Source organism: Dermochelys coriacea, chromosome 8 (genome assembly GCF_009764565.3).
Source record: "Dermochelys coriacea isolate rDerCor1 chromosome 8, rDerCor1.pri.v4, whole genome shotgun sequence".
Lineage (NCBI taxonomy): Eukaryota > Metazoa > Chordata > Testudines > Dermochelyidae > Dermochelys > Dermochelys coriacea.
Window position 1 is genome coordinate 103,569,616 of NC_050075.1, and position 26,040 is coordinate 103,595,655.

The 26,040-nt window shown below is 48.9% G+C and overlaps 1 protein-coding gene across 2 annotated transcripts; it reads right to left on the reverse strand.

The window, feature by feature from the left end:
* Positions 1 to 250: 250 nt before the first annotated feature.
* Positions 251 to 25,234, reverse strand: LOC119860297 (vitamin D3 hydroxylase-associated protein-like). Of its 2 annotated transcripts, XM_043491067.1 has the most exons (17): positions 24,996 to 25,234; positions 23,696 to 23,809; positions 22,327 to 22,464; positions 21,153 to 21,286; positions 19,251 to 19,457; positions 18,366 to 18,391; positions 15,065 to 15,189; positions 14,440 to 14,565; positions 12,443 to 12,540; positions 10,558 to 10,657; positions 8,367 to 8,410; positions 5,680 to 5,719; positions 4,477 to 4,585; positions 3,591 to 3,736; positions 778 to 1,278; positions 563 to 699; positions 251 to 501 (listed from the first exon to the last, which is right to left on the reverse strand). In XM_043491067.1, the coding sequence occupies exons 1-16, from the start codon at positions 25,203 to 25,205 to the stop codon at positions 583 to 585; spliced, it is 2,235 nt and encodes a 744-aa protein (XP_043347002.1). In that variant the 5' UTR covers positions 25,206 to 25,234; the 3' UTR covers positions 251 to 501; positions 563 to 582. The 2 variants fall into 2 exon arrangements, with proteins under 2 accessions (XP_043347002.1, XP_043347001.1); XM_043491066.1 differs by having other exon boundaries at positions 563 to 1,278.
* Between the last annotated feature and the right edge of the window lie 806 nt (positions 25,235 to 26,040).

The following is a 26,040-nucleotide window of genomic DNA, read 5'->3' on the forward strand; positions in this document are numbered from 1 at the left end:
CCCTCCCGCCCCCCCACATCCCGGCTGAAGTAATGTAATTAGGGCCTGGCTTTTTTGGATGACTTTAAGAGACTCGCTTGCCACATTCTTGAGAGCACTGAAAGCACTGAGCACTGCAAGCTTCCCTGAAGAGGAGAGGATCATAGTGAGAGGTTTAGCCACTGGCCATTAAGAGAAGCCATTCAATTTCTCCACCTCCCGAGGTTCACAAACCCCACGGGCTCTCAGAATTGCAAATAAGGATTTATTTGGTTTCTCTCTTCGTGGATTCCATGTTGAACAAATGCCCCAGTTCTGTGCTAGGGGGCACTGTGCTATGGGGGGAGGTGCCAACTTTGGGAGTTCAAATGTAGTTCTCGTGACCAAACCTTGGCACTTTTCACAAGAGCTGAGGGGTTGGTTCTGATGTCCTAATCAAACAGAGATGTGGGTAATTACATGAGCTGATCCAAATTCTCCTTTCAGCTGCACGTGGTGTTCTTCACTTCTGGTCCCCAATAAAGGTGTGTTGGTGATGCTAAAAACAACAGCCATGGCCAGAGCTGACTGCATTTTAATGGAGGGCAGAGCGCTCCTCATTCATTAGGCAGTTGGCACATCAGGTTGCACGTCATGGTGGGATGGTTGTGTTTCAATGTCAGGTTGGGTTGGTTGTGTTTGCACATCAGGTTGGGAAGGCTGTGTTTGCACGTCAGGTTGCATGTCACATTGGGTTAGTTGTGTTTGCACATCAGGTTGCACATCAGGTTGGATTAGTTGTGTTTGCACATCAGCTTGGCATGGCTTTGTTTCAGTGTCAGGTAGGGTTAGTTGTGTTTGCACGTCTGGTTGCACATCAGGGCCGGAGGACTGTGGGTACACGTGCGGTTGCAAGTCAGCTAACAAATCAGTTTGAGGTCCTGTTTTTTGCACATCCATTTGCAGAGTCATGAGGGAGGCTTCTGTTTCCACATCACTTTGCACGTCAGCGGCCAGATCAGTTTGAGCTAGTGTTCTTTGCACATCCATTAGCATGTTCATTTGCACGGTCATGCAGGATGTTTGCACTTGAATATCGCTTTGCCCCGCTGTATGAGATAGCGCTCTTTGCACATCATTCTGCAAATCTCTTGCCGCATCAGCTTGGGACCCTCCATGCTGTAAGTTATCCTCAATTTGCTTTTTCTGCCTCTGGGCCAGTCTCTCCACCTCCTTCATGAACCGAAGGCACAGCTCCTCCTGCCAGGGAAGAGCCACACACTGCACCGCCACGGGCAGCCCCACGGCTCCTTCCACAGCCTGCAGAGGAAAGAAAAGCAGTGGAATATTATTAGGGACATTCAAAGGACCTGTGCTGTCATGGGGAGCCGGGCCTATAGACCAGGGGTGACCAACCTGGGGCCCCGGAGCCCCATGCGGATCTTCAAAAGTTAACATGCGGCTCCTTATCTAGGCACCAACTCCAGGGCTGGAGTTACAGGCCCCAACTGTCCAATGGGCTGGGGAGTGTTCACTACTCCACCCCTGGCTCTGCCCCCACTCCACCCCTTCCTGGGCCCTCCCCTGAGTCTGCCGTGCCCTCCCCCATCCCCCCAGAGCCTCCTGCACGCCATGAACCATCTGATCGGGAGGTGCGGGGAGGGAGGGGGAGGCGCTGATTAGCAGGGCTGCCGGTGGGTGGGAGGTGCTGGGAGCGGGGCTGGGCTGATGGGGGGCTGCTGACGTATTACTGGGGCTCTTTGGCAATGTACATTGGTAAATTCTGGCTCCTTCTCAGGCTCAGGTGGGCCACCCCTGGTCTAGAGCCTCCTTCCCTTTGTGAAAGAAGAACGGAAGGATCCTTCCACAGGACCCAAGGTTGGACTACGGGTACCCCCCTGCAGACATACCCCCGCCAGCTTTAATCTGGCCAGCTCAGGAGCAGTGAAGCCACAGCAGTGGACACAAGTAATTATCCAGGGTTCTGGGCCGGCTTGTACATCCCACGCTGGAGCATTCATGGATAGCTCAATGAAGCTCCCTTGGGTATATCTATATGCGCTGCCATCACACCCTGTGATTGCACTGGGGCCAAGAGTGCGGCTGGTAATATGTTAGGCCATGACCCACGTTCCCCAGGGGAGTTGGGTTGCAGGTTATTTTGCCATCGGCAGCAAAGCTGGCCATGAGCTAGTGGGCCTGGCTGTGCACAGGTGGCCACCCACCAGAGTGCTCTCCAGGACACAGCGGCCTGGCCCACCCCAGGGAAATTTTCCCTGGCCCAGCAGGGATCCTGTCGCAGTGGATCTAGGCGGTAGCCTCTCTGCTCTGCAGAGCAGAATTGGGCCTTGTAGTGGGGTGGCTGCCCCACTCCTGCAGAACAGGGTTAAAAGCAGCCCTGGAGAGGGCTGTGGCTGGGAAAAACTAGGCTGACTGGGGAAGCAGCCAGCTGTGGCCAGCTCAACTAGGGCCCAGCTGGCCCCGATAGGAGGGCTGTGGGCCAGAAGCTGGAGGAGTCTCTCTAGTTCTGGAGAGAAAAGGACCTGGCTGCCTGGGAGAGAAGGGTACCTGAAGCAGAGCAGTGCTGGGGATTAGGGCAAGGGAGCTGGGGAGCTCCAGCCTGGTAAAACCCCAGACTGCAGGCCTTGTTAAAGGCCAAAAAAGGTACTAGGGCTGCAGAGGGGCAGCCCGGGAATAGGCAAAGGCAGCAGGTCCTAACCCCTTGCCAATGAGGAGTGGTCATTACAGACTGCAGTCTGCCCCAGTGAGCGGGGGCAAATGATGACTGGCAATAGCCACTGAGGCCAGGTGGATTTAGAGGGCTGGGGGTTCCCCTGGGAGGGGGGACCCAGAGTGTGGAGGTACTAGAAGGGCAGAACCCAGGATAAGGGGCACTGGGGTCCAGGAGGGACACGGGGCCAGTGGCAGGCGAGACACTGGCCAGGAGGAGGCGCGCCGTATGCTGGAGAGCTAATTCCCAAGACGACCAGCAGGAGGCGCCGCACCAGTGAGTCATCGACTTCGCTACAGGCACTATCTACCAAAGAGAGAGACAAGGTCTACTGTATAACACTCAGAACCCGCAAGGGGACAATAAACTAGAAAGCAACCACCCTGTGATCTTTCAGTAACCCCTCCATTGGGATCGGTATGACAGCATCCATGTCTGTGGATATTAGAACCGTCTATGGCCACCTAAGACATCCCCCGGCTGCCATGGCCCCTCAGAATGCCATCGCAACCTCAAGGCCAGGACTCCAATCCTCCCACTCCAGAAACATAGCTCCCTGCGACTTGAGCTAAAGGAAAATCGCCATGAACAATATAGAGACAATGACACACAGTGGAGCAGTTCTGATTCCATTCAATAGAGGGCAGTGGTGCACAAATATACACTAGCCTGGTCATTATAATGGATTGTTATCTACATGCCATAGTGGACAGTCACCCTTGCTCTGAAACTTGTAGACTCTATGGATCTAGGGAATCATTCACCTGTGAAATCTGCATCTGGCCTGGACAGTTTGCTATCATGAGACATAGCAAGATCTGTCGAAAGAAGGCTGTGCTGCCCCCAAATCCTAACCTGCCTATGCCATAAAACGATGGGGATTCATCACTGTGAAACTGACCTGTCTCAGTCTCCTATCCCAGGGGTCATTGTAGTGCCCTGTGTAATGCTTCAGCTCATCCTCATCAGCCTCCGTAACGGTGGTGACCGGCACAACCCCGGCAGGGAAGTTTAAGACGTTGTACAACATGGTAGAGGAAACAGCAGCTGGAAATGGGATGCACAGACTCTGTTACTGCACACTAGGATTATCCTGGCAGCATCAGGGCTAGAACTGAGATCCTCCTGCTCCGAAAGCAGAGACACCTGCCACTTGAGCTAAAGGAGGATCACACTCAGCTCTTAGCAGTGCAGGAGCCTGTTACACAAGTACCCAATTCCCACTGTCTCCAGGACAAGGCAGTGACACACACCTACACAAGCTAATTTAACGCCGGCACCTTGAGCATCTAGCATTCTTGGGAGCTCAAATCTTACTTCTGATATCAGTATATAAAATCTGTAGCCAACAGGGACTGCATGGCTGTCAGCTTGCTGTGCAGCGTAGCCCCTGGAACTTCCTGTCAGCAATAGTATCTATAACTACCATCCATCCTATTACAATATAAAATCTGGAGTTCCCTGGGAGGAAAAACCTAACCAGGGGTCTAGTATCCTGACACTGCAAAATCAGTGAGAGAAATCAGAATCGATCAGCTTCAAACACAGAATCCATTTCTCCCCACTTTGGGGATCTGGCAAACAGCCTCTCTCTTTATACAATGGCCTGGCTCTGAAGACACCCAATCAGGCTGAGATTTAATGGCTTGAACAGTTTTCAGACACAGGCAAAAACTGGGGAGAGGGGAGGAAGAGTTAATCAAAGGTTCCTGACCCACCAAAGAGGTTTGGTTGATTCAAATTTTGCAGGATGCCTTAGGCCAGTTCTTTCTTGCACTGCAACTTACCAATGAGTCTCCCAGGATACCCCAGGGTGAAGGCAGGGCCTAACACAGGACACAGGACGACATCCAGATCCAGGTCTCTCCATCTGGAGAGGAATTCCCTTCGGTATATCTAGAACAAAGCAGCACCAGGATTGCCCCAATTTGTAGGATGTAATTATAACACTTGGCTTTTCGTCTGAGGATCTGATTGTGCTTTATAAATATTAAGTCCCCACGAGGTGATCTGGGTGAGTAATTTGGAGAAAATAACGGGTGCAATTGACCCCTGTATGGAGGGTCAGAACAACTCTTATGGACCCCATGTCAATGAGGGTTTAGGTAAGATTTAAGTAGCATGCAGCTCTTGTGCTTGCTCTTCTGCATGGTATGGTATGAGTTTCACCCTCTGCAAACAGTTTGGAAAATTCTCTTATATATTTCTTATTCCACACAATTTACCAATTTCTCCAATGCCTAAATCTTGATCTGCAGATTGTTTGCAGCTTAGTGGGAATATTTGAATTCCCTCCTTTGATCAGTTGATCAAAGACCTGATAGGTTGATCGGTCCCGTGAGATGATTTCTGTTCCTGGATTAGATGATTTGTGTGCAGGGCCTAACTAACAGCCGCGCAAATTTCAAATTGCATATTTGAGGGGATAGTTCTCTAAGCTTCAAAGTTTTCATTGTGGTTGGTTTTAGTTCTGCAATTCGAGATTCACTGTCACTGACTATTTGTGCATAAAATTTCCTTTTGACCTGCACGTGCACTAGTAAAGCTTGTTTACTAGAATATTTATGGAAAGTAAACACATAGCATGAACACAGCACAAATATTCAGATACCACTAGGCTAGGCCTGGTAAAAGAGCCTAGTTAGAACAGTTAAAATATTCACAGAAAACTCCCTCTCCAATATATATGGCTGGTAATTTCCTGCTAATGTTCCATGCTGCTGGGACCGCATGCAACCTCTTTGGTGGCATGGAAGATGCTAGCAGAAGCCTAGATGTCCAATCCAGAAGAGCTGAGTTTGCATGTGTCCCAATAGGTGCTGTTGTAGGGTGAAGAGCTTATGGGATTTTGGTTTAAAGGTTGTATCAGTTGATGACAATGCAACTGACAGTGCAATGGCCACTATGAGACTGGGGCAATAGTTCATTTCCTCATTTCCTGTCTGGTTAACAGTGGCTTTTTATCTTTTCTATTGAAAAAGTCACATTACCATCAATGCAGCATGCAGCTTCGAGAATTCTTTTGGCGACCTAAAATTAGCCGGACAGAAGAAAGTGACAGAGATTATTGAGCAGGCAGGTGACTGGTTCACTACCAAATTCGGACACAGTGTCTCTATATGGATGGTGTACGAATGGATGAAATATGGATAAAGCACAATGCAGTCGCCATCCGGTTTCTTAACACGCTGACACCCCCCTCTAGATACGCCAGGCAGCATAACTCTCTTTTAACAGAAAACACACTTCAAATATGTGGGCATTTGGAATGGGCCCAGGAGAATAACTGGGGTCCAAATTTCATAGCTGGCCCGTTTCTGCAAAGGCCTGAACCAAGACCCTTGATTCAGATAACTCTGAAATTTGAAAGGGATAAAAAAATATGGCTCTAAGGGAAAGGGATAGCTCAGTGGTTTGAGCATTGGCCTGCTAAACCCAGGGTTGTGAGTTCAATCCTTGAGGGGGCCATTTAAGGATCTGGGGCAAAAATTGGGGATTGGTCTTGCTTTGAGCAAGGGGATGGACTAGATGACCGCCTGAGGTCCCTTCCAACCCTGATATTCTATGAACTGTGTAACTACTGCAGAAATCTCTTGGGTCCTTTAATTTCCAGGAAACTCAGTAGCACCTCAACATGGTAGGTCTAAATTTTTAAAATGATCACTCTTCATCATCACCAGGGCCCCAATCCTGCAAGGAGTTCAGTGCCTGCCCAGAGCAGCAGTGAAAGCAGAAGGGATCCACACAGGAGCAGGGCTCAATGTGCATGGGGATCTGCTTACATGCTTTGCTCTTCAATTCTGAGGCCCTGATTCTAGGATCTCTATCTGGCAAAGCACTTATGCACATTTAACTTCAAGCACTATACAATTAAGTCTACCTCAGGCCACGTCTACACTAGAGACCTTATAGCAGCACCACTGCAGCTGAGCGTCTCCCACTGACATAGTGCTGTCCACACAGGTGCTTCTGTCGGTGATACTTATGTCAGTCAGGCCACTGTTTTTTTCACACAAAAGTTTTACCAGCAAAAGTGCTAGTGACAACAAAAGTTACGTTGATGTATAGCCACCGCAGTCACTGAATTGCTTTTGCACGTCCACATGATGCTTCTTGCATCGGTAGTGTGCATTTTCATCAGGAGTTACACTTGCACCGATTTCACTGTCAGGGTGGGGCACTGTGGGACGGCTTCTGAAAGGCAGCACCAGTCGATGTAAGTGACGAAGCGTCAACACTGACGCTAGGTCGACCTAACTGCATTGACCTAAGCACTACGCTTCTCGCGGAGGTGGGGCTATGAAGTCGGTGCAGTGGGCAAGTTACATCAGTGGGAGCTGCATTTTAGGTCAGCCTAACTCAGTAGCATAGACCAGGCCTCGGTCTCATTGACATAAGCCTGTGCGCAAATGCTTTGTTGAGCTGAAAGCGTCATTGAGGCTGATCAGGTGAACACAGCTGCTGTTCACCGATTCTCAGCCAGGGTCTTTCTAGTCCACAGGAAGCTGCAACCCTTCTCAGACTCTTTCACCCAGATGTCATGTTCTCCCCTCACTGGAGTGGACATTCTGGGCCAGATCCTGAGCTAGTGCCTGCCTAGCTCCACTGAAGTCAAGAGAGCCGTGCTTATTTACACAAAAGATCTGTCCGTCTGTTTGCCATGCACTTTATAACACACACACTGTACAAGGAACTGATGTGGCCTTATTCACCAATGGGAGAGCTACACAGGGGAATAAGATTTGGTCCATTTTCTTTACACTCTTCTACCCTGTGGATTCCTTGGTTTTTAATTAGAAAACAAGCCTCAAATTGGAAATGTCCCTATATTTTGCTTTGAGAATTTAATTTTTTTCCTGTCAGTTGAATTCTCCCGCAACCCAGCCTTGCCTCAGTTTCTCTTCCATTCAAACCCCATCTTTTCTAGACTGCTTTGTGTGTTATGGCAGCTGCTTTTAACATTAACACAGGGATTCAAAATGAAGCCACGATAGGAACTTTGACGTGATGTAATTAACACAGATCCTAGAGCAAAAACTATTAGTTGATTATACCCTCCCCCACATCATGCCCTTCTGTGATGTTACGCAAATGAGCAATAATTGTTTACAGGACTATTCTCCCCAGCAGCTGATAATAGCAATTTCTATGTTTGCTCTAAGGATCACTTGCAATCTTTCAGTTGTACCGACTGGTGGCACTAGCAACTTCGCAATTTGTTCAAAAGTATTTACAATCCATTCATCCACCCCTGTTGATTCTACGACAGAACATATGTCACAATTCACGTTGATTTCCCAGGAACAATGCGATCAGATGTCAGCACAACAAAGTCATTCTGAAACAAAAAGAAAAGGAGTACTTGTGGCACCTTAGAGACTAACAAATTTATTAGAGCATAAGCTTTCGTGAGCTACAGCTCGCTTCATGAAGTGAGCTGTAGCTCACGAAAGCTTATGCTCTAATAAATTTGTTAGTCTCTAAGGTGCCACAAGTACTCCTTTTCTTTTTGCGAATACAGACTAACACGGCTGCTACTCTGAATTCTGAAACAAGGAACTTATGCTGGAAAGATCTTTCTGCTTCTACATGGCTACAAACTGTACTGTGAAATCATCATTTTCTACAGTTACTTGAACAGAATGCTACTATTAAAGTTGAAAAAACAGCCTCTTACCACACTCCACACAGTGCATTCAAATAACTGGAGAATCGAGGGAACTGAAAAGAAACATGAAACCGTCAATGAGCATCATCATCGGGAAGCCAGAATCAGGGCAGATTGTCGAGAAAGGTTTTCAGTGGAAGAGGTTATGCTCAAACAGCTCCAGAGGTACTGATGTGGCACACGCCAGGATGCACATTTTGTCAAGCAAGCACAGACACTGCAAGTGATCCACTAACAAACTTACCATGGGCACAATCTTTTAGTGACAAAACTGAAGATTATAAATAGGGTCCTACCAAATTCATTTTGGTCCATTTTGGTCAATTTCCTGGCCATCTGATTTTAAAAGTAATAAATTTCATGATTTCAGCGATTTAAATCTAAAATTTCATGGTGTTGTAATTGGAGAGGTCCTAACCCAAAAATGAGTTTGGGGGCGAGGAGGGTCGCAAGGTTATTGTTGGGGGGGGAGGGTTGCAGTACGGCTGCGCTGATGCTGACGGCAGCGCTGCCTTCAGAGCTTGGCAGCTGGAGAGCGGCATCTGCTGGCCTGGAGCCCAGCTCTGAAGGCAGAGCCACTACCAGCAGCTGTGGAGAAGTAAAGGGTGGCATGGTATGATATTACCACCCTTCCTTCTGCACTGCTGCTGGCGGGGCGCTGCCTTCAGAGCTGGGCGCCCGGCCACCAGCTGCCACTCTCCGGCCACCCAGCGCTGAAATCAGCGAGAAGTGAGGGTAGCAATACCATGACTCCCCTAAAATAACTTTGTGATTCCCCTGCAACTCCCTTTTGGGTCAGGACCCCCAATTTGAGAAATGCTGGTCTCCTCCGGGAAATCTGTATCATATAGGGTAAAAGCACACAAAAGACCAGATTTCAAAGTGGAAGACCAGATTTCACGGTCCGTGATGCATTTTTCATGGCCGAGAATTTAGTAGGCCCCTAATTATGAATGATCTAACTTCATGTATCTTTCCCAAACATTTAATTCTGCAAAATCAAAACACTAACAATGACACGCTGCTGTGCTTGCACAGCGGGTTACAGCTGAGGAGCTCAACATAAGCATGAATCATTGTCCCCACTTTGCTGATGAGGAAACTGAGGCACAGTGATCAGCTGCAGAACTGGGAATAATGCTCAGGAATCCTGACCTCCTACATGCCTGCTCTAGCCACTAGAGAGACTCTCTTCCCTTAAGGCTGTGGTTTGGAAGAGAATGGAAAACAGTTTACATCCTGCCTGATGGGTGAAATTCACCCCATGCAGAAGGTCAGCACAAACCCTATTACTCACATAAGTCGCACTTTAGCCCCGGGATAGCTTAGTGCTAGGCTTCTGCCCAAGGGCAAATTTGACAGGCTGAGTATTTAAACCAACCAGAAAAACAACATTAATGTTTAAAGAGCCGCACAAAGAGAGGAAGGCTAGCCCAGGGGCTTGGGATGTTGGAAGAGCTAAGTTCAATTCCCAGCTCCGTCACGGACTTCTCGTGTGTCCTTGGGCAAGTCACTTGTCTCAGCTGACCTACAATGGGGATCCCTGCTATGCCTCCCAGAGGGTTGGGAGGAACTCAGAACTGAAGATTATGGAGGTTGTGCACATTCCTATATGGAGAGAGGACCACTCCCATTGTTTAGATTTTCCAAGGAGTGTTTCGCTGGACTCCAAAGCCCCATGGATCCACCCCTGTGTCTCTCCCTAGTGTCCATGTCCTGGCTTGCTCACCAACATTTCTGAGTTATTAGTTTGTTCCTAGGCATCTTCTGCACTCAGTGTCTGGTGTGATGGTTCGTGGTTCACACTGATAGTCAGGAATAACGCTGCAGTGAGGATGTAACTCAGGATGTAAGGTTATAAGTTGGGCTTTAAGCCAGGTTACCATTTTGACCCTTTCCCCGAGCAACTATCCCAAACTGTGTCAATACACTACGTGTTACCCAGAAGGAGATGGTTATACTCTGGGGGACGGCTTGCTTTTCACTCGCCCTGTGTAAATCAGGAGTAACTGCATTGAAGCCACTCTGAGTGAGAGCAGAACCAGACCTCAAAGAAATTTAGGTGCCTGTCTCCCATTGATGTCCATGGGAATTAGGTGCCTAGCCCTTTTGAGGATCGGGGCCTAAGTCCCCCCTGAGCCAGCTATGAGTGTGAAACGTGCCCTCTCTCCAACACTGAAGGGAAGAAGATGTAACTTACCAGGGGTTTGGTGAGGAAAGCCAGAATCTTCTTCAGGAGAAAGGGGAGTTTGTAGCAATTGATCTGGGAGCAGGAGTTGGGATCCACAGTGTCCAGTTCACTGGGAAGGGAGACAGAAAGAGGCAGTCAGGATGAGCCATGGGCCTACCCAGTGCTGATTCCTAGCCAGAAGATGTCTGACATTCATTATATAATACGGACCTCAGCTAGCCCCTTTCAGCCAAAGAGATCAACGTTCTTTGCAAACAAGTAAACCTAAGACTGAGAGATCCCCTGGAGACTAGGCCAGGCTCCTGCAAAGAGGCAGTCACTAGATCAGCTGACTTGCAGTCCCGTGCGCTAGCCACTGCATAAGGCGCAAGAAATAAACTCTCCCCTGTTATTAAGCAAGAGGCTGGAAAAGCCTGCCTCCTAGCCTCCCTGCAGCAGTAGCTTAGGTTACCATGTTACTCTTCTTCATGGCATCACTCAGTGGCACCGGCTGGCTTATTGGCTAGCCCCCTTGCCTTGATAAATGCCTGGGTATGCCCAACAGGATCTGGCCCAGAGGTTCTAGGCCAGTGGCAGCTGGTGTCCAGAACAAGTGGTGGGGCTCGAGCAGCAGGCAAAATGACATTTGACCCCATGCTCTGTGGCCGAACCCCAATAGCCCAGCTGAAGGCCGTATTTCCAGTTCAGTGCTTCCTTCCTCTGCCCCTTGCAGTCTCAGAGTGTGTCTACACTGCACACTAAGCCCAGGCTCTGAATCAGGTTTGCGCACAAGCCCCAATTCCATCGACACCCACATCCACGTGACTCAGGTCTGCAAGTGCTCCAGATCCAGGTCATAAATCCTGCTTGGGGGGCGGTCAAAGCCCAAGTCCCACTGAGACTCAGGTCCAAGCCCTGTCATTTTGCAGTGTGGACACAGCTCAAGCCACAGAGCCAAGTCAGAAGGTCTGTGTGGTGCAGGATGGACATGTGAGCACAGCTGTGAGACCCAGGTCCAGCAACTATAAACCCAGGACTATGAAGCGGTGTGGATGCTCAAGCACAGGCTTGGAAACACTGTGTGTGTAGTGCAGACATACCTAAGGCTACATTTTAGTCATGGGTATTTTTAGTAAAAGTCATGGACAGGTCATGGGCAGTAAACAAAAAGTCACCGCCCCGGGGGGGGGGAGGTTGTCCGGGATGCCACAGGTGCTGGGGGAGGTGGCCTGGGACCTCTGCTGGTGCTGGGCGGGGGGGTTGGCAGGGCTGACAGGAGATCCCTACCTGGCTCCATGTCCCTGCAGCTCCTAGGTGGTGGAGGGGCACAAGCACCGGCTACAGCCAAAGGGACTGCAGCCAAAGGGAGCTGCGGGGGCAGGGCTTGCGGGTGGGGGCAGCGTGGAGCCCCCCCCAGCCCCTCCACCACCTAGGAGCTGCAGGGCTGTGCCAGTGGGAGCCCCCCACCACAAGGTAAGCACCCCCCCTGCACCCCCAACCCTGTGCCCCTAGCCCTGAGCCCCCTCCCACACACCCAAACTGCTGCACCTCTGGGCCAGGCAGCTCAGCACCCCAGCACCTCTGGCCTTGCTATATCAGGTATGAGTGTAAAAACCTTGCTTGTGCCCCGGCACCTCTTTCATTACAAATTAAGCACTGCCTCATTGAGGGGCTTAGCTTCACCGGCCTGTCAGGACCAGCCCCTCCTATGGCAGATCTGGCCCACTTTCACCACAGCTGTAAGCGGGCAGGACTCCATGGAAGCCAGAGCAGTCAGGCCCGCAGCACTGCTAGGCAACGGTCCCGTGTGCCTGTTGCTCTTTCACTCACTCCAGGGCTTCATTTGTGGAGACCCAGCCTGTTGTCGCTAGTTACACCCACCCCTCTGCGTATGGGTGGGCTAGGTCACACTTACAATTTCTCAAGTAAAGCAGCCCCACCATCGGCAAACAGGCCCTTCATGAAGAGCTCGTTCATGACGTAGTCGATCCGGGGGGGGATGAACGGGATCAGCTGGGTGAAAGACGAGGTGGTTCATAAACCAGGGGACAATACTTCCTTGCGATTACTTATATTTTGGTAGAATCCAGAGGCCCCAATTGAAATCGGCACCCCACTGTGTTCGGCGCTGTACGTACACATGGTAAGAGCCAGTCCCTGCCTCAAAGGACTTGCAGTGCAATCTAAAAGGTCCTAAGAGATGTAGGCAACCCAATCCTGTTGCAATGCAGCCCTTGCCCTTACAATCAAACTACACTGGACAAATAACTGGGCGAAGGAAGAGATCAGGGGATTTGCCTGGCAGAGCGAGGAATTAAACCCAGATCTCTGGAGTGTCACTGCAGTGCTTTCTTCACAAGACCACCCTACCTCCACATGGCCAAGATCTGCAGTATAAACAGGACTCTCGCTCAGCACCCATCTGCACCCGGGACACTTCTAAGGGTGCAAGCCACATAGGAGCCCATAATATTATCATAATTTAACTCCTGCCTATGCTCATTTGCTAGATGACATGAACACACCTAGGAGTGTAATAGTGCTCATCAATGGTTGTGGGGTTTTTTAAGAGTTCCTGCATAATATGGGTGTAAATACTTAGATTTTAAAAGAAAGTGGAGAGGAGAGGAGAGAAAACTTTTCCTGTTTTCTTTTATTCAATTTATCCTTTTTCTTTGACATTTTGTCTTACTAAAAGTAATACCATACAGTCATACTATACAGCATCTTCTAGCCAAAATCCAAAAGCACCCTCTAAAGGTCTGATTAGCCTCCTTTTACAGCCGAGGCCCAAAGAACATAAGTGATTTGCCCAAAGTCACATGGGAAGTCCACAGAGAGTCAGGTGCAACTCCCAGTTTCTTAGTCACTAAAACCATTTTGCCAAAGGGTAAAAGCAACGCCAGAACACATAGGATCAGGTCCTTTGCTGGCAAAAATAAAACCAGCGTTGCTCCACTGAGGTCACCAGTTTACTCCAGCTGGCCCACAAGTCCTACATAAATACTATATTTGTTTTTGTTTTTAAAATTAAGAGCAAAAGATACTCCAGACTTTAGTGGGGCCAGGTAACACAGAAGAATTACTGAGAGCGTCCATCTGTTCCCCAGAACAACTTACCTGGTAGTCTGAAATTGGATGAATAATTTACATCCAACGGAGAGACTACACGGCACAGTTATAAGTACATTAGAAATACCTAGACAGAGTCTTAAACACTAATATGCAGGAGGAAGTCTGAGTGCTACCTTTGAATGGAAAGGAGAGAAATTAGAGCTGGCTGAAAATGTCTTTTTCCATCGGAAAATGCCATTTTATCGAAACTGAAATTCCACGGAAACATGCTGATTTCAACCAAATTTTGCTTTTAAAAGTATCAAAATGAAGCATTTCAAGAATGTTGAAGTGTATTTTAAAATTTAAAAAACACATACCAAAAGTCAAAACAGAAACAAAACTGAAATTGAAAATTAAACAAAACACCAGTTGAGCTAAAGCAAAGTTTTCAAGAGTTTTGTTTCATGGGAAGTGTTGAAATTTCGGTTTTTCATTCTGATTCAGGAAAAAATATTTTTCTGAAATGTCGGCAATTCCCATGGAACAAAAATTCCAGTTCCTAACTATCTTTAGTTGCAAGATCTTCTCGTTAGCTGATCCTCCTGTGTTTGTGAAAGGCATTTTAATCATTCTATGTTTCATCCCAGTCACAATCAAGGTACTATGATAACTAGGTACAAATATATGGTTCTCTGTTGCCATCTGGCATGAGACCTGGTAGGCTTCAGACGGTTAGTTAACCTACACCTTGCAGTCAGTCAGATTGCTTCTCCTTATTGCTTTGATTCATGCAGTTACATGGACCATGTGAATGAATCTGGCTATGAACAAACAGGCTGGTGCCACCGAACGTACCGTGTGTCCAGCCTCCTGCAGCAACATCCTAGTTTCATGCACAGCCCGTCTCATGCAAGGAGGTAGCAGAAAATAGCCATCCGTGTCATAGTACCCGATCCGAAGGGGGGTGGAACTGGAGTACACCTGAAAGGAGACATACCTGTCCTTAACATCTCTAGAACTGTGGGAAAAATGGGATTAAATCATCGACCAGACTCTTCCCAACTGGGACTAATGATGGGCAAACCTCCACCTTAAGCCCAATCCTAAGAAGTCTTGATTCTGATCCCTCCCTTCTCCCAACTCAATGATCCTGTCCCCAGTGGGTTCTCTCTCCCAACAAGCCCTGTGGTTGTGATTCCATCATGGATGCTGAGCTCTGTTATTCTCTTTGTCTCCGAAGCACTAGCCAACAGCCTCCTTCAAGCCCCACACATTCCATGGCCTCCCCATGTCAGAGGGACCCCAGAGGATGTCCTCCCACGCCCTGACCCCAAGGATACCAGGTCATAGGATGTGAAGACGTTGGCCAACTAAGCCAACATCATCATGGCTTTTTAGACCACAATGTAAATTTCAGCAAAAGAAGGAGCCTAACCAGTGTGACCGTCTAATGTTAATTGGTCACCATTCAATGACCTACCATCTCGTTGAAGGGCAGGGGTGGCACGGTGGGGTCCAGGTGGAACATGTCATCACACAGGAGCGCCCTCATGCACAGAACCAGGCCGTCCACGTCCCTCGCCATTGGCCCGACCATTCCTGTAACTGGAGTAAAAGAACACACATGCAGCTAACCACTAAGCCAAATGTTTGAGCTTCACCCAAGGTAGCCAGGTGTATCAAGGCCAGGTATGCCTGTAGCATACACATCGGTCTCCATGTCTGTCTACAGTTGTGATAATAGAGGAATAAACTCTTTTATTTTGAAGATCTAGAATGAACTGCATAGCTCATGGAATAAGAAACTCCATTTATTTCTAAGTTTGATCTCTTCATGTGCACTCTGCCCATATACCATCTCTAATGGAACTGCTCCTAAGGTACCAAATCTCGGAGAAAGAAGGAACCCACCCACCCCCCTGCACATGTGCGCGCGCTCACACACACACACACACACACACACAGAGAAAAGCATTCCCCCCCAAAATGTGGATAAGGTCCAAGTTCAAGGTCCGAGGGGTCAGAGCTGTGAATAGTTAGCCCAGCATGAATAAAGGGCTTTCTACGGTCTAATAAGGGGCTGTCACAAAACAGGTCTGCCTGAGTGAGGACTGGAGAAATTGACCTGCTGAGCCTGTCCCAGAGTTGAGCCAGGGAGGGACACAGCAAGAAGTCCATGGGTCAGGGGGACAGAAAAGAGAGTGTATGGGAAGAGAGTGCCCTTCTTGAAGGGCTAGGGAGTGTGGCTGGGAAGAGAGGCTATTCCTAGGGACAGTGGAAGTTTTGGTGGATCCAAGTCCCAGTTACTATATCCCACCTTTGGCTGAAACTTGCACTTAAATGAGCATTTCCCAGATTTCTTATCCAACTGAGTGGCTCACCATCGAGGTAGGACAGTTTCCATTATAATTAGTATTTCTTTGTCCTACAGTAGAACCCAGAGGCCTCACGCGGAGCTCGGCTTTGTACAAGACAGACCGTAACTCTTTGGGACAAGGGACTAAGTAGGCAAGAGACAAAGGAAGGGTTATTAGCTGGCTGTATTTCAAGGAATCCCTGTTGAGGTTACAGGGACAAACCATCCCGATGAGTCGAAAGAATAGTAAATATGGCAGGCGACCAGCTTGGCTTAATGGTGAAATCCTAGCGGATCTTAAACATAAAAAAGAAGCTTACAAGAAGTGGAAGCTTGGACATATGACCAGGGAAGAGTATAAAAATATTGCTCGGGCATGTAGGAAAGATATCAGGAGGGCCAAATCGCACCTGGAGCTGCAGCTAGCAAGAGATGTCAAGAGTAACAAGAAGGGTTTCTTCAGGTATGTTGGCAACAAGAAGAAAGCCAAGGAAAGTGTGGGCCCCTTACTGAATGAGGGAGGCAAGCTAGTGACAGAGGATGTGGAAAAAGCTAATGTACTCAATGCTTTTTTTGCCTCTGTTTTCACTAACAAGGTCAGCTCCCAGACTGCTGTGCTGGGCAACACAAAATGGGGAAGAGATGGCCAGCCCTCTGTAGAGATAGAGGTGGTTAGGGACTATTTAGAAAAGCTGGACGTGCACAAGTCCATGGGGCCGGACGAATTGCATCCGAGAGTGCTGAAGGAATTGGCGGCTGTGATTGCAGAGCCCTTGGCCATTATCTTTGAAAACTCGTGGCGAACGGGGGAAGTCCCGGATGACTGGAAAAAGGCTAATGTAGTGCCCATCTTTAAAAAAGGGAAGAAGGAGGATCCTGGGAACTACAGGCCGGTCAGCCTCACCTCAGTCCCTGGAAAAATCATGGAGCAGGTCCTCAAAGAATCAATCCTGAAGCACTTAGAGGAGAGGAAAGTGATCAGGAACAGTCAGCATGGATTCACCAAGGGAAGGTCATGCCTGACTAATCTAATCGCCTTTTATGATGAGATTACTGGTTCTGTGGATGAAGGGAAAGCAGTGGATGTATTGTTTCTTGACTTTAGCAAAGCTTTTGACACGGTCTCCCACAGCATTCTTGTCAGCAAGTTAAGGAAGTATGGGCTGGATGAATGCACTATAAGGTGGGTAGAAAGCTGGCTAGATTGTCGGGCTCAACGGGTAGTGATCAATGGCTCCATGTCTAGTTGGCAGCCGGTGTCAAGTGGAGTGCCCCAGGGGTCGGTCCTGGGGCCCGTTTTGTTCAATATCTTCATAAATGATCTGGAGGATGGTGTGGATTGCACTCTCAGCAAATTTGCGGATGATACTAAACTGGGAGGAGTGGTAGATACGCTGGAGGGGAGGGATAGGATACAGAAGGACCTAGACAAATTGGAGGATTGGGCCAAAAGAAATCTAATGAGGTTCAATAAGGATAAATGCAGGGTCCTGCACTTAGGATGGAAGAATCCAATGCACCGCTACAGACTAGGGACCGAATGGCTCGGCAGCAGTTCTGCGGAAAAGGACCTAGGGGTGACAGTGGACGAGAAGCTGGATATGAGTCAGCAGTGTGCCCTTGTTGCCAAGAAGGCCAATGGCATTTTGGGTTGTATAAGTAGGGGCATAGCGAGCAGATCGAGGGACGTGATCGTTCCCCTCTATTCGACACTGGTGAGGCCTCATCTGGAGTACTGTGTCCAGTTTTGGGCCCCACACTACAGGAAGGATGTGGATAAATTGGAAAGAGTACAACGAAGGGCAACGAAAATGATTAGGGGTCTAGAGCACATGACTTATGAGGAGAGGCTGAGGGAGCTGGGATTGTTTAGTCTGCAGAAGAGAAGAAAGAGGGGGGATTTGATAGCTGCTTTCAACTACCTGAAAGGGGGTTTCAAAGAGGATGGCTCTAGACTGTTCTCAATGGTAGCAGATGACAGAACGAGGAGTAATGGTCTCAAGTTGCAATGGGGGAGGTTTAGATTGGATATTAGGAAAAACTTTTTCACTAAGAGGGTGGTGAAACACTGGAATGCGTTACCTAGGGAGGTGGTAGAATCTCCTTCCTTAGAGGTTTTTAAGGTCAGGCTTGACAAAGCCCTAGCTGGGATGATTTAACTGGGACTTGGTCCTGCTTTGAGCAGGGGGTTGGACTAGATGACCTTCTGGGGTCCCTTCCAACCCTGATATTCTATGATTCTATTACCTCCACTTTACAGATGGGGAACTGGGACACCGAGAGGTGAAGTGTCCTGCCCAAAGTCACCCAGGGATGGAACCCAAATCGCCTGTGTCCCAGTCTAGTTCCTCTCAGCGACCCTCACTGTGGTTAATATCTGTTGCCAGAGGTTCAGACCGAAAAGGTAGCTGAAAAAATGGCTCACCTGTTTGGACGTAACTGACAGGGCCGCTAGCTCCAGAAGGATCATGGGAAATAGAAATAAACAAACACATAAATACTGTGGATAACAATAGGAGGCATTTGAAGGGGGAAGGGGGGAAAGGCAAGGGAAATAGATTTAATATCTGTCAGCAGATCAACTGCCAAGTTTAGTGGTAAGGGAGAAACCTGCCCAGTTGTGGGATGAATCAGCTTACAGCTGACCCAGCACCTACTGAAATCAAGGAAAAGGCTCCTATGGATTTCACTGCTCACTGGTTCACCTTTAATGAGGAAAGGCCAATACCTTTTCTGCACAGATAATCTGGAAATATACGGTGCCCCTCTCAGTGGGGTAATCACTGAGAATGGAAGGGGAGCAGCTCAGCGCTAGCCCCTCCGTCTAATCCACTCAGGTCCTATTCTCCACCACGGGATACAGATCTGAGTCCCAAATGAAGCCACTGGCAGTTACTCATACCCTGCAAGGCAGAATTAAGTCCCAAGGAGTTTAAAACAAGACCTGCCCATGCAGGCCCCAATCCAAAGATCACTGAGACCACTTGGAGTCTTCCCAATGATTTCAATGGCATTTGGACACAGCCTTTCAAGATCTGTGATGATACTCAGAGAGAGGGGGCTGGGTTTTCCATAGGCTTGGATTTGATTCACAAGGCCGAGGACCAGGCTGGCTCTGGGCAATGGGTTTTCACCCCCAGTGGCAGCAATTCAGGACGGGGGGTACTTGGTCTCAGCACATGCTGTGCCATGGAAGCTCCTTGTTACCTGTGAGGGGCTCTGTAGAAATCAACAAACAATCAGTCCCTTGTCAGTGCCGCAGAAACCAACGCAGCCCTTCGGCTGGCTGGGAACAGGTCTCAGCACCTACCTCAGCCTGTTGCCCGTCGGCTTGAGCCCGCACAGCCCGCAGAAGCTGGACGGCAGGCGAATGCTCCCACCTATATCTGTCCCAAAGCCCAGGATGGACCCTCCTCCAGCGATCAGCGCCCCCTCCCCTCCGGAGGAGCCGCCGGGGCTTTTCTTGTGGTTCAGCGGATTCACCGTCTGGCCGAAGATCAAGTTGCTGCAGTCGTAGCTGAGGAAGATGGAAAGCAACAGTCAGTTAATGGAAGTGAGCTCAGTTCCCGACATCACATTCCCTTCTCTAGTGCTGAAGGACACGGAGGCCTGCTTAACCTCTCACCTTACCGGGACATGACTGAAGGGTCTATGGCACCCAAATCTCAGTTCAGAAGACCATTGAAGCCGACAGGCAAAAGAGCTCAGCAGATCATCCGAGACCAAATGTCCTGACTCCTACTTCAACAGTGATCTCAATAAAGGGGGACAACTATAGGCCACTCGCTGCTGGTGAATAAGGTACAACGCAGCTCACAACTGGAGAACAACGGCAGGGGGCGGGGGCGGAGTAGAAGTTTGGGTCTCCATTATGCCCTTGATCGACCTACAATATAGTCCTTTATTGGCAGGGGCCTACCAAATTCAGGGTCCATTCTGGTCAATTTCACGGCCATAGGATTTGAAATTAGTCAATTTCACGTTTTCAGATGTTTACATCTGAAATTTCACAGAGTTGTAACCAACCCAAAAGGGGATCACGGGGGATTGCAAAGCTGTTGTAGGGGGTCACAGGATTATCACCCTCATTTCTTGCAGTCCTGGAGCTTCCTGCAGCTGGAGGAGGTTCCCAGAGGTGGAGGTGAGTCTGATCTCCCCATTTCTGCTGGGAGCACCCCAGCCAGGGTCTCCCAGCTGCTAGTCTTGCCCAGTGGATTAACTGTGCCCAGGAGCTCCAGATCATTTGGGGGCACCCTGAGCCCAGCTCTGGGACTGCTGCAGCACAGAAGTGCGGGTGGTACCACCCTCACTTCTGCACTCCCTCTGGAAGTGGTTCTGATCTCCCCACCGAGAGCAGTAGTGTAGGGGAAGGACAAGTCATGTCCCACCCCATCCCACCCGGACTAGCAGCTAGGACCCCACAGCTGGGGCACTTCCAGCAGTATGGGGGAGATCAGATTTCACAGGGAAGGACTTATTTCACAGTCCATGAGACATTTACCATGGCTGTGAAATTGGTAGGGTCCTATTTATTGGAGAGCAGTAACCTCAGCATATTTCTCCTGCATAGGTGCCTGGACTATTGCGGCTGATGGCACAGCAAGAGAACTGCACAGAAATTTCCTCCCAGCGGGAGCTGCCGGAGCCCTTGCTGCTGCCCTGTGTGAGCATTTCTGAGGTAAACGCACGAAGGGGGAGCAGGGCCTGAGCCGCCCAAACCGCACAGAGTTACTAAGAGCCGCATGGCTCTCGCTCAGCCCTTTCCATCAGCGCCTTCCTGAAGCAAAATCCCCAGCTGGGGAGGCTCTCTGGTGGGGTGGGGGGCACTCTACACTGAGTACAGAAAGAAGGGATACATTAACTTCCACTGGATCTTGAATGTTGATGGTCCAGTTGGGACCACCTTGCTGCTGAGAGTAGTCCCAGTGAAGACAACGGCCCAGTTCCTCAGAAGTTATTAGGCGCCTAACTCCCATTGATTTCAACTGACGTTAGGTGCCTAAATACCTTTGGATCTGAGCCAACATGATTAGTCACACGGGCAAGGCAATGACAGTCTGGCCTTTGGAGTTTCTCTCTCACTAAGCACTGAGGGCCAGATTTGAAGGCTACTGAAGTCAATAGCTGTTTTTCCACTCTCCCACACCGATCGCCACAGCAGGGGAATATGGAAAAGTAGCAATCCTTGTCATGAGGAGAACCGGCCAATTACTTGATCAAGCACTGGGAGATGTTGGTTTTCACAAACGGAATGGCCCCCTGGTTCTTCAGCACCTTCACTAAGACGCTGTCCTCTTGCTCCGGGTAGCCGAGGTACTGTCCCAAGCCACAGGTGGAGACATGACCCTTAGAACAGGGACAGACACAGAGCATGTTAGATACACGGGACTGACACATGGTCACCACAGATGAAACCTCTGAGCCCTGATCTGAGGGGTGGAAACGGACAGGCAGCTGCCTCCCCGTGTCCTCTGGTACGTGGCCACTAATGATGATACAAGGGCTGGCAGCTCCATTGAAGGTCCTCCTCTCTCTCCTGGGGGTCATATTTCTGAGCGATTTCCCCCACATATCCTGACTGCTGTCCAGTCCCAGCCATGAGATGCCTTCTTACAGTCTGACACCATCTTTCGCCCCCACAGCCCTCTGCAAATCACCCCCCTCTGATAACTCCACACCCCTCAAGGCAGCTGACTCAATAGATCACAGGGATCTTTCTGCCAACCTGGCCATGGTGCTGTTTCGGTGCAGTCTCATTGCGCTCACACTCTGATACAATGCAGAGGCATAATCAAGCTCACCGATATTTCAGGGCTGAGCCAACACTTTTAATGAAGTTTAATGACACTGTAATGAATCCGCAGCCACATGGAACTTCATGGCATCAGTAGGGACAGAACTCAGACCCCCTACTCCAAAAGCACAGCCCCCTACCCATTGAAATAAAGGAGAATCTCTGTTCACTGGCAGCAGCATAGAGCTTTTGACACATATGAACAGTTCCACTTCTATCCAGCAGAGGGCAGTAGAGCACAGCCACATGAACTAACACTTTTACCATAAAGAAAAGGAGTACTTGTGGCACCTTAGAGACTAACAAATTTATTAGAGCATAAGCTTTCGTGAGCTACAGCTCACTTCATCGGATGCATTAGCTCACGAAAGCTTATGCTCTAATAAATTTGTTAGTCTCTAAGGTGCCACAAGTACTCCTTTTCTTTTTGCGAATACAGACTAACACGGCTGCTACTCTGAAACTTTTACCATATCAATTGCTCTTTATACCTGTCAATACAGGTTCATGTATTTTATTACCAACGCCAACTTATTGCACTCCCTTATCTCAACATTACATGCTTCTTTAAAAAAAGGAAATACAAAAGCACCTTGTATCCAATGGGATCCTTGATACTGACAGGAACTCCATACAACAATCCTTTCTTCTTTTGTGTCCTCACTTTCTGGAGCAGACACTCCTGAATAAAATCTGTCACACAGTTCACGTCCTTGTTCACTTCTAAGGCCTTGCCGAGGAAACACAGGAGGGAAAGAAAGGGTCATTCACCTCTTTAGACCTTTAATTTTCACCCTGCATCTGAGTTTATGCTTTATAACTAAGGAAGAAAAGCAAAACCTTGTACCCAGGTCTACACTGGAAAGTTGTTTCTGATTAAGGTAGGGTGTGACGTTAAAGTGCAATAGCTATTCCTGATTAACTTCAGGTGTTATTCTGTTATTATTATTCTCTTATTCTGAAACAAGAATGCCTTATTGTATTTCATGGCATAGAAATAGAGAAGTTAGATAAAAAAAACACAAAATACTTTTGCTGCAAGGTTACAATGTAACACAACTTTGCTTCTCAGAATTCAGACCCATAACACGCACACACAAGAATGCAAAAAAAAAAAACCCCCAACAACAGAGAGAGACAAAACAGGCTGCTCCCTAAAACAAAAAGGCACAACACACCCCACCTTACTAGCTAGCTGCAGACTGACTGCTGCTGCGTGTAGGCAGGTCTTATGCTTTCCTACAGAGCCTCCTAGTGTGCAAGAAGGACGAGGAAAACCTGGCACCTTAGAGACGAACAAATTTATTTGAGCATCAGCTTTTGTGAGCTACAGCTCACTTCATCGGATGCAAAACCTGAGAACTTAAAGTGATAGATCACAATTTTCAGTTTTCAATACCCCACAGAACAAGCCATTCTGTCTCTGGAATAAGCATTTCCACCCAAGGATCTAATCGGGAACAACTTTGTGTGTAGACAGACAAGCCCTAAGTGGCATTGGTCCAGGCAAAACTCCTAACAAATCTACAGGGGAAATTCGCCCTAGTACAGAGGGCCAGCCCTAGATCTAACCAACTCTGATAAATTACTTCAAAGAGAAATTTTAAGCAAACCATCCCAGTTTATCCTAAATCTAGCACCAGTTATTGTTATTGTATCTGTTAGAGTAGGCCTGGAGGACCCAACCAAAATCAAGGCCACCCATTGTGCTAGGCACTGTTCAGACACATAATGCATCAGTCACTGCCTGGAAGATCTTACAGACGAAACAGCAAGTTAACGGGAGCGTTATAACCCCAATTTTACAGTTGGTTAGCTGAGCTTAAGGCAGTTAATTCATTTGCCCAAGGTCACACAGGAAGATGTGTGTCAGAGTCTACAGTTGAAGCCAGATCACCTGAGTCCCAATCCAGTGCTTTAACCACATCCTTGCTCTCCTGAAGAAGGAATGAGTTCCTCACCTTGTCCATGTACGTATAGAGGACACTCTCTGGTGACAGGGAACCTTCCTTCAGTTTCTTGACCAGCTCAATAAGCGGCAGAGAGAGGATGCGACTGGCCTGTACCTCTGGGTTCTGCAAGGTGTAGTAGATACGTGGCAATTATTGTGTAGAGCACAGAGCTGGTTGGAAACTCTTGTGTGTATAAAAAAAAATCAGGTGAAAACTTTCAATCAGTTGTTTTCCCCCATAAATATTTCCCCGTCTTCTGACCAGGCCTTGCAAGAATTGCCCCCCAGTTACGGGGTCAGCTTCTCTTTCTATCTTGTCTCTGGGTTTGCGATTCCCATCAACATCTGAAGACCTGTGAATTCAAGACAGTTGCATTTCATTGCAAAGATGGTCAAATTCCACCCCAGCCAAAAAAAACCTCCAAAATCTGCAAGATTTCCTGTTTTCACTCCCAAATGGTTCTAATTTCTGAGCAAACAGCTGCTTTTCCCCCCAGTGCTGTCCCAGGAAATTTGGCTGAAAACACAAACAAAATCAGTTTTTACATCAGTGCAGTATAGGGTATATGACACATAGACGATCATTTGCAAGTTTCCATGCCGAACGTGGTCTGGACTCATTGCTAAGGATCTCTTGCTGCTACATTATTTATAGCAGTCCTCTGCGTAGCTCTGAACTGTTAACTTGAGATGCGGTCTGGTCTATGACGCAATGCATTACATCAAATTCAGCCTGCTCCACCAGCGCCAACTGCTACCGGCAGGGTGCACGGTAAAGTCGAATTTCATGTAACCCATAAAAAATAATTAGCTTAGGGTCTCCCCAGATGGTAGGTCACTGCGTAGACAGGAGATGTGGCTGTAGCTCAGACAGCATTCAAATGAGTTCACTGATTCTGACATACCAGGTCGCAACTCAGCTAAACAGTCTGGTGTTATATAGGAGACTTGCATATAATTTAGGGTCTGATCCTGTTGCCCTTAAGATGAGCAGTTCCTTATTCTGTGCGTGGGGCTAGCAAGCTTGGAGCCCTCCTGGGGTCCTGGATGATCAGGGGACAAAGCAAATCTCACGCTGGGAGACAGGTCTGTGTGCTATGGGGTGAGGTTGACAGCTAAGACCCCTCTGTGCAGGAGATTATAAAGGAAACTTTCGGGCAGAAGTCGCAAGACTTCAGGGATCATTCATTCTCTCGGCTCTGAGGAGAGTTTTTTTGCATCTGGACCCAGGACACATGTATGTGAGATTGTTAATGAGATGAGTGTGCATGATCCTTTCTGAGGAGGAGAGGACTACCCAGGTGTGTCACCTCTTGTTTGAACTGCTGGACAGCTTCTTCCATCTGTCTAAGGGCACGCACTCGGTTCCTCCTCGCCTCCTCCTTCTTCTGCTGCACCAGCTTCTTCACCATCCACTTGAGCACCAGGAAGGCCACGGTGGAGCTGCAGAGCAGGACGGAGATAACGCTGGGATCCAGCTCCACCTCCGGCAGCAGCTGCCGCATCTTCTCGGGGATCATAGTGAGACAGGCCTCACCAGCTACCAGGGCGCCCTGAAATCAACAGGGCCAGTAAGGAGGGGCCGCTTTGGAGCCATTCGAATACCACCCATGATCAGCCACCAGCAGCACAGACCACTACCGCTGGAGCTAAAGGAGGGTCAGAAAACGGAAGTGCTGGTTGTTGGTGCTTCTCAAGGGGTCTCGTTTTAAGGCCCTGCTTTCCCAAAGGGCCTAGGTCCCTGCTACAGCGAGTGCATTGACGTGCCTGCGTGCTCGGTTTGCAGGCTGTGGGAGTGGGGACATTTCGCAGGGCCTTCCTACCAGGAGGAGCTCTGCAAGGTCTAGCCACGCGGCCGGTAAGATCCGTTCCCCTCACCCCCCGCCCTGGTGTCCTGTTGCTGCAGGATCTGAGCAGCCTCCATTGACGGGAGCAGGAGCTACTGGTGGGAGAAGTGGGCCCCAAGCTGAACAGCAAAGCAAAGGTCAGCTCATTGCACCAGGCTGGCTTAGGTGGCCTGCTGGGGCAGACACTAGGGGTCCAATCCCCTGGGGGGGTTAACTCCCAGCAACATCAGACAAAGACGAAGCAGGCGGGGATTCAAACCCTGCACCTTCCCATCCTTGCTCCTTCCCTGCACTCCCCCATCCATCCCCACCCCCATCCTCGCTCCTTCCCTGCACCCCCCATCCATCCCCACCCCCATCCTCGCTCCTTCCCTGCACCCCATCTCCCCACCCCATGCCCCAACAACCCCCCACACCTCCACCCCATCTTCATTCCTTCCCCAAACTCCCTCACACCCCACCCCCCTTCCTTCTCTGCACTCCATTCCCCCACCCCCTCTTTACCCAC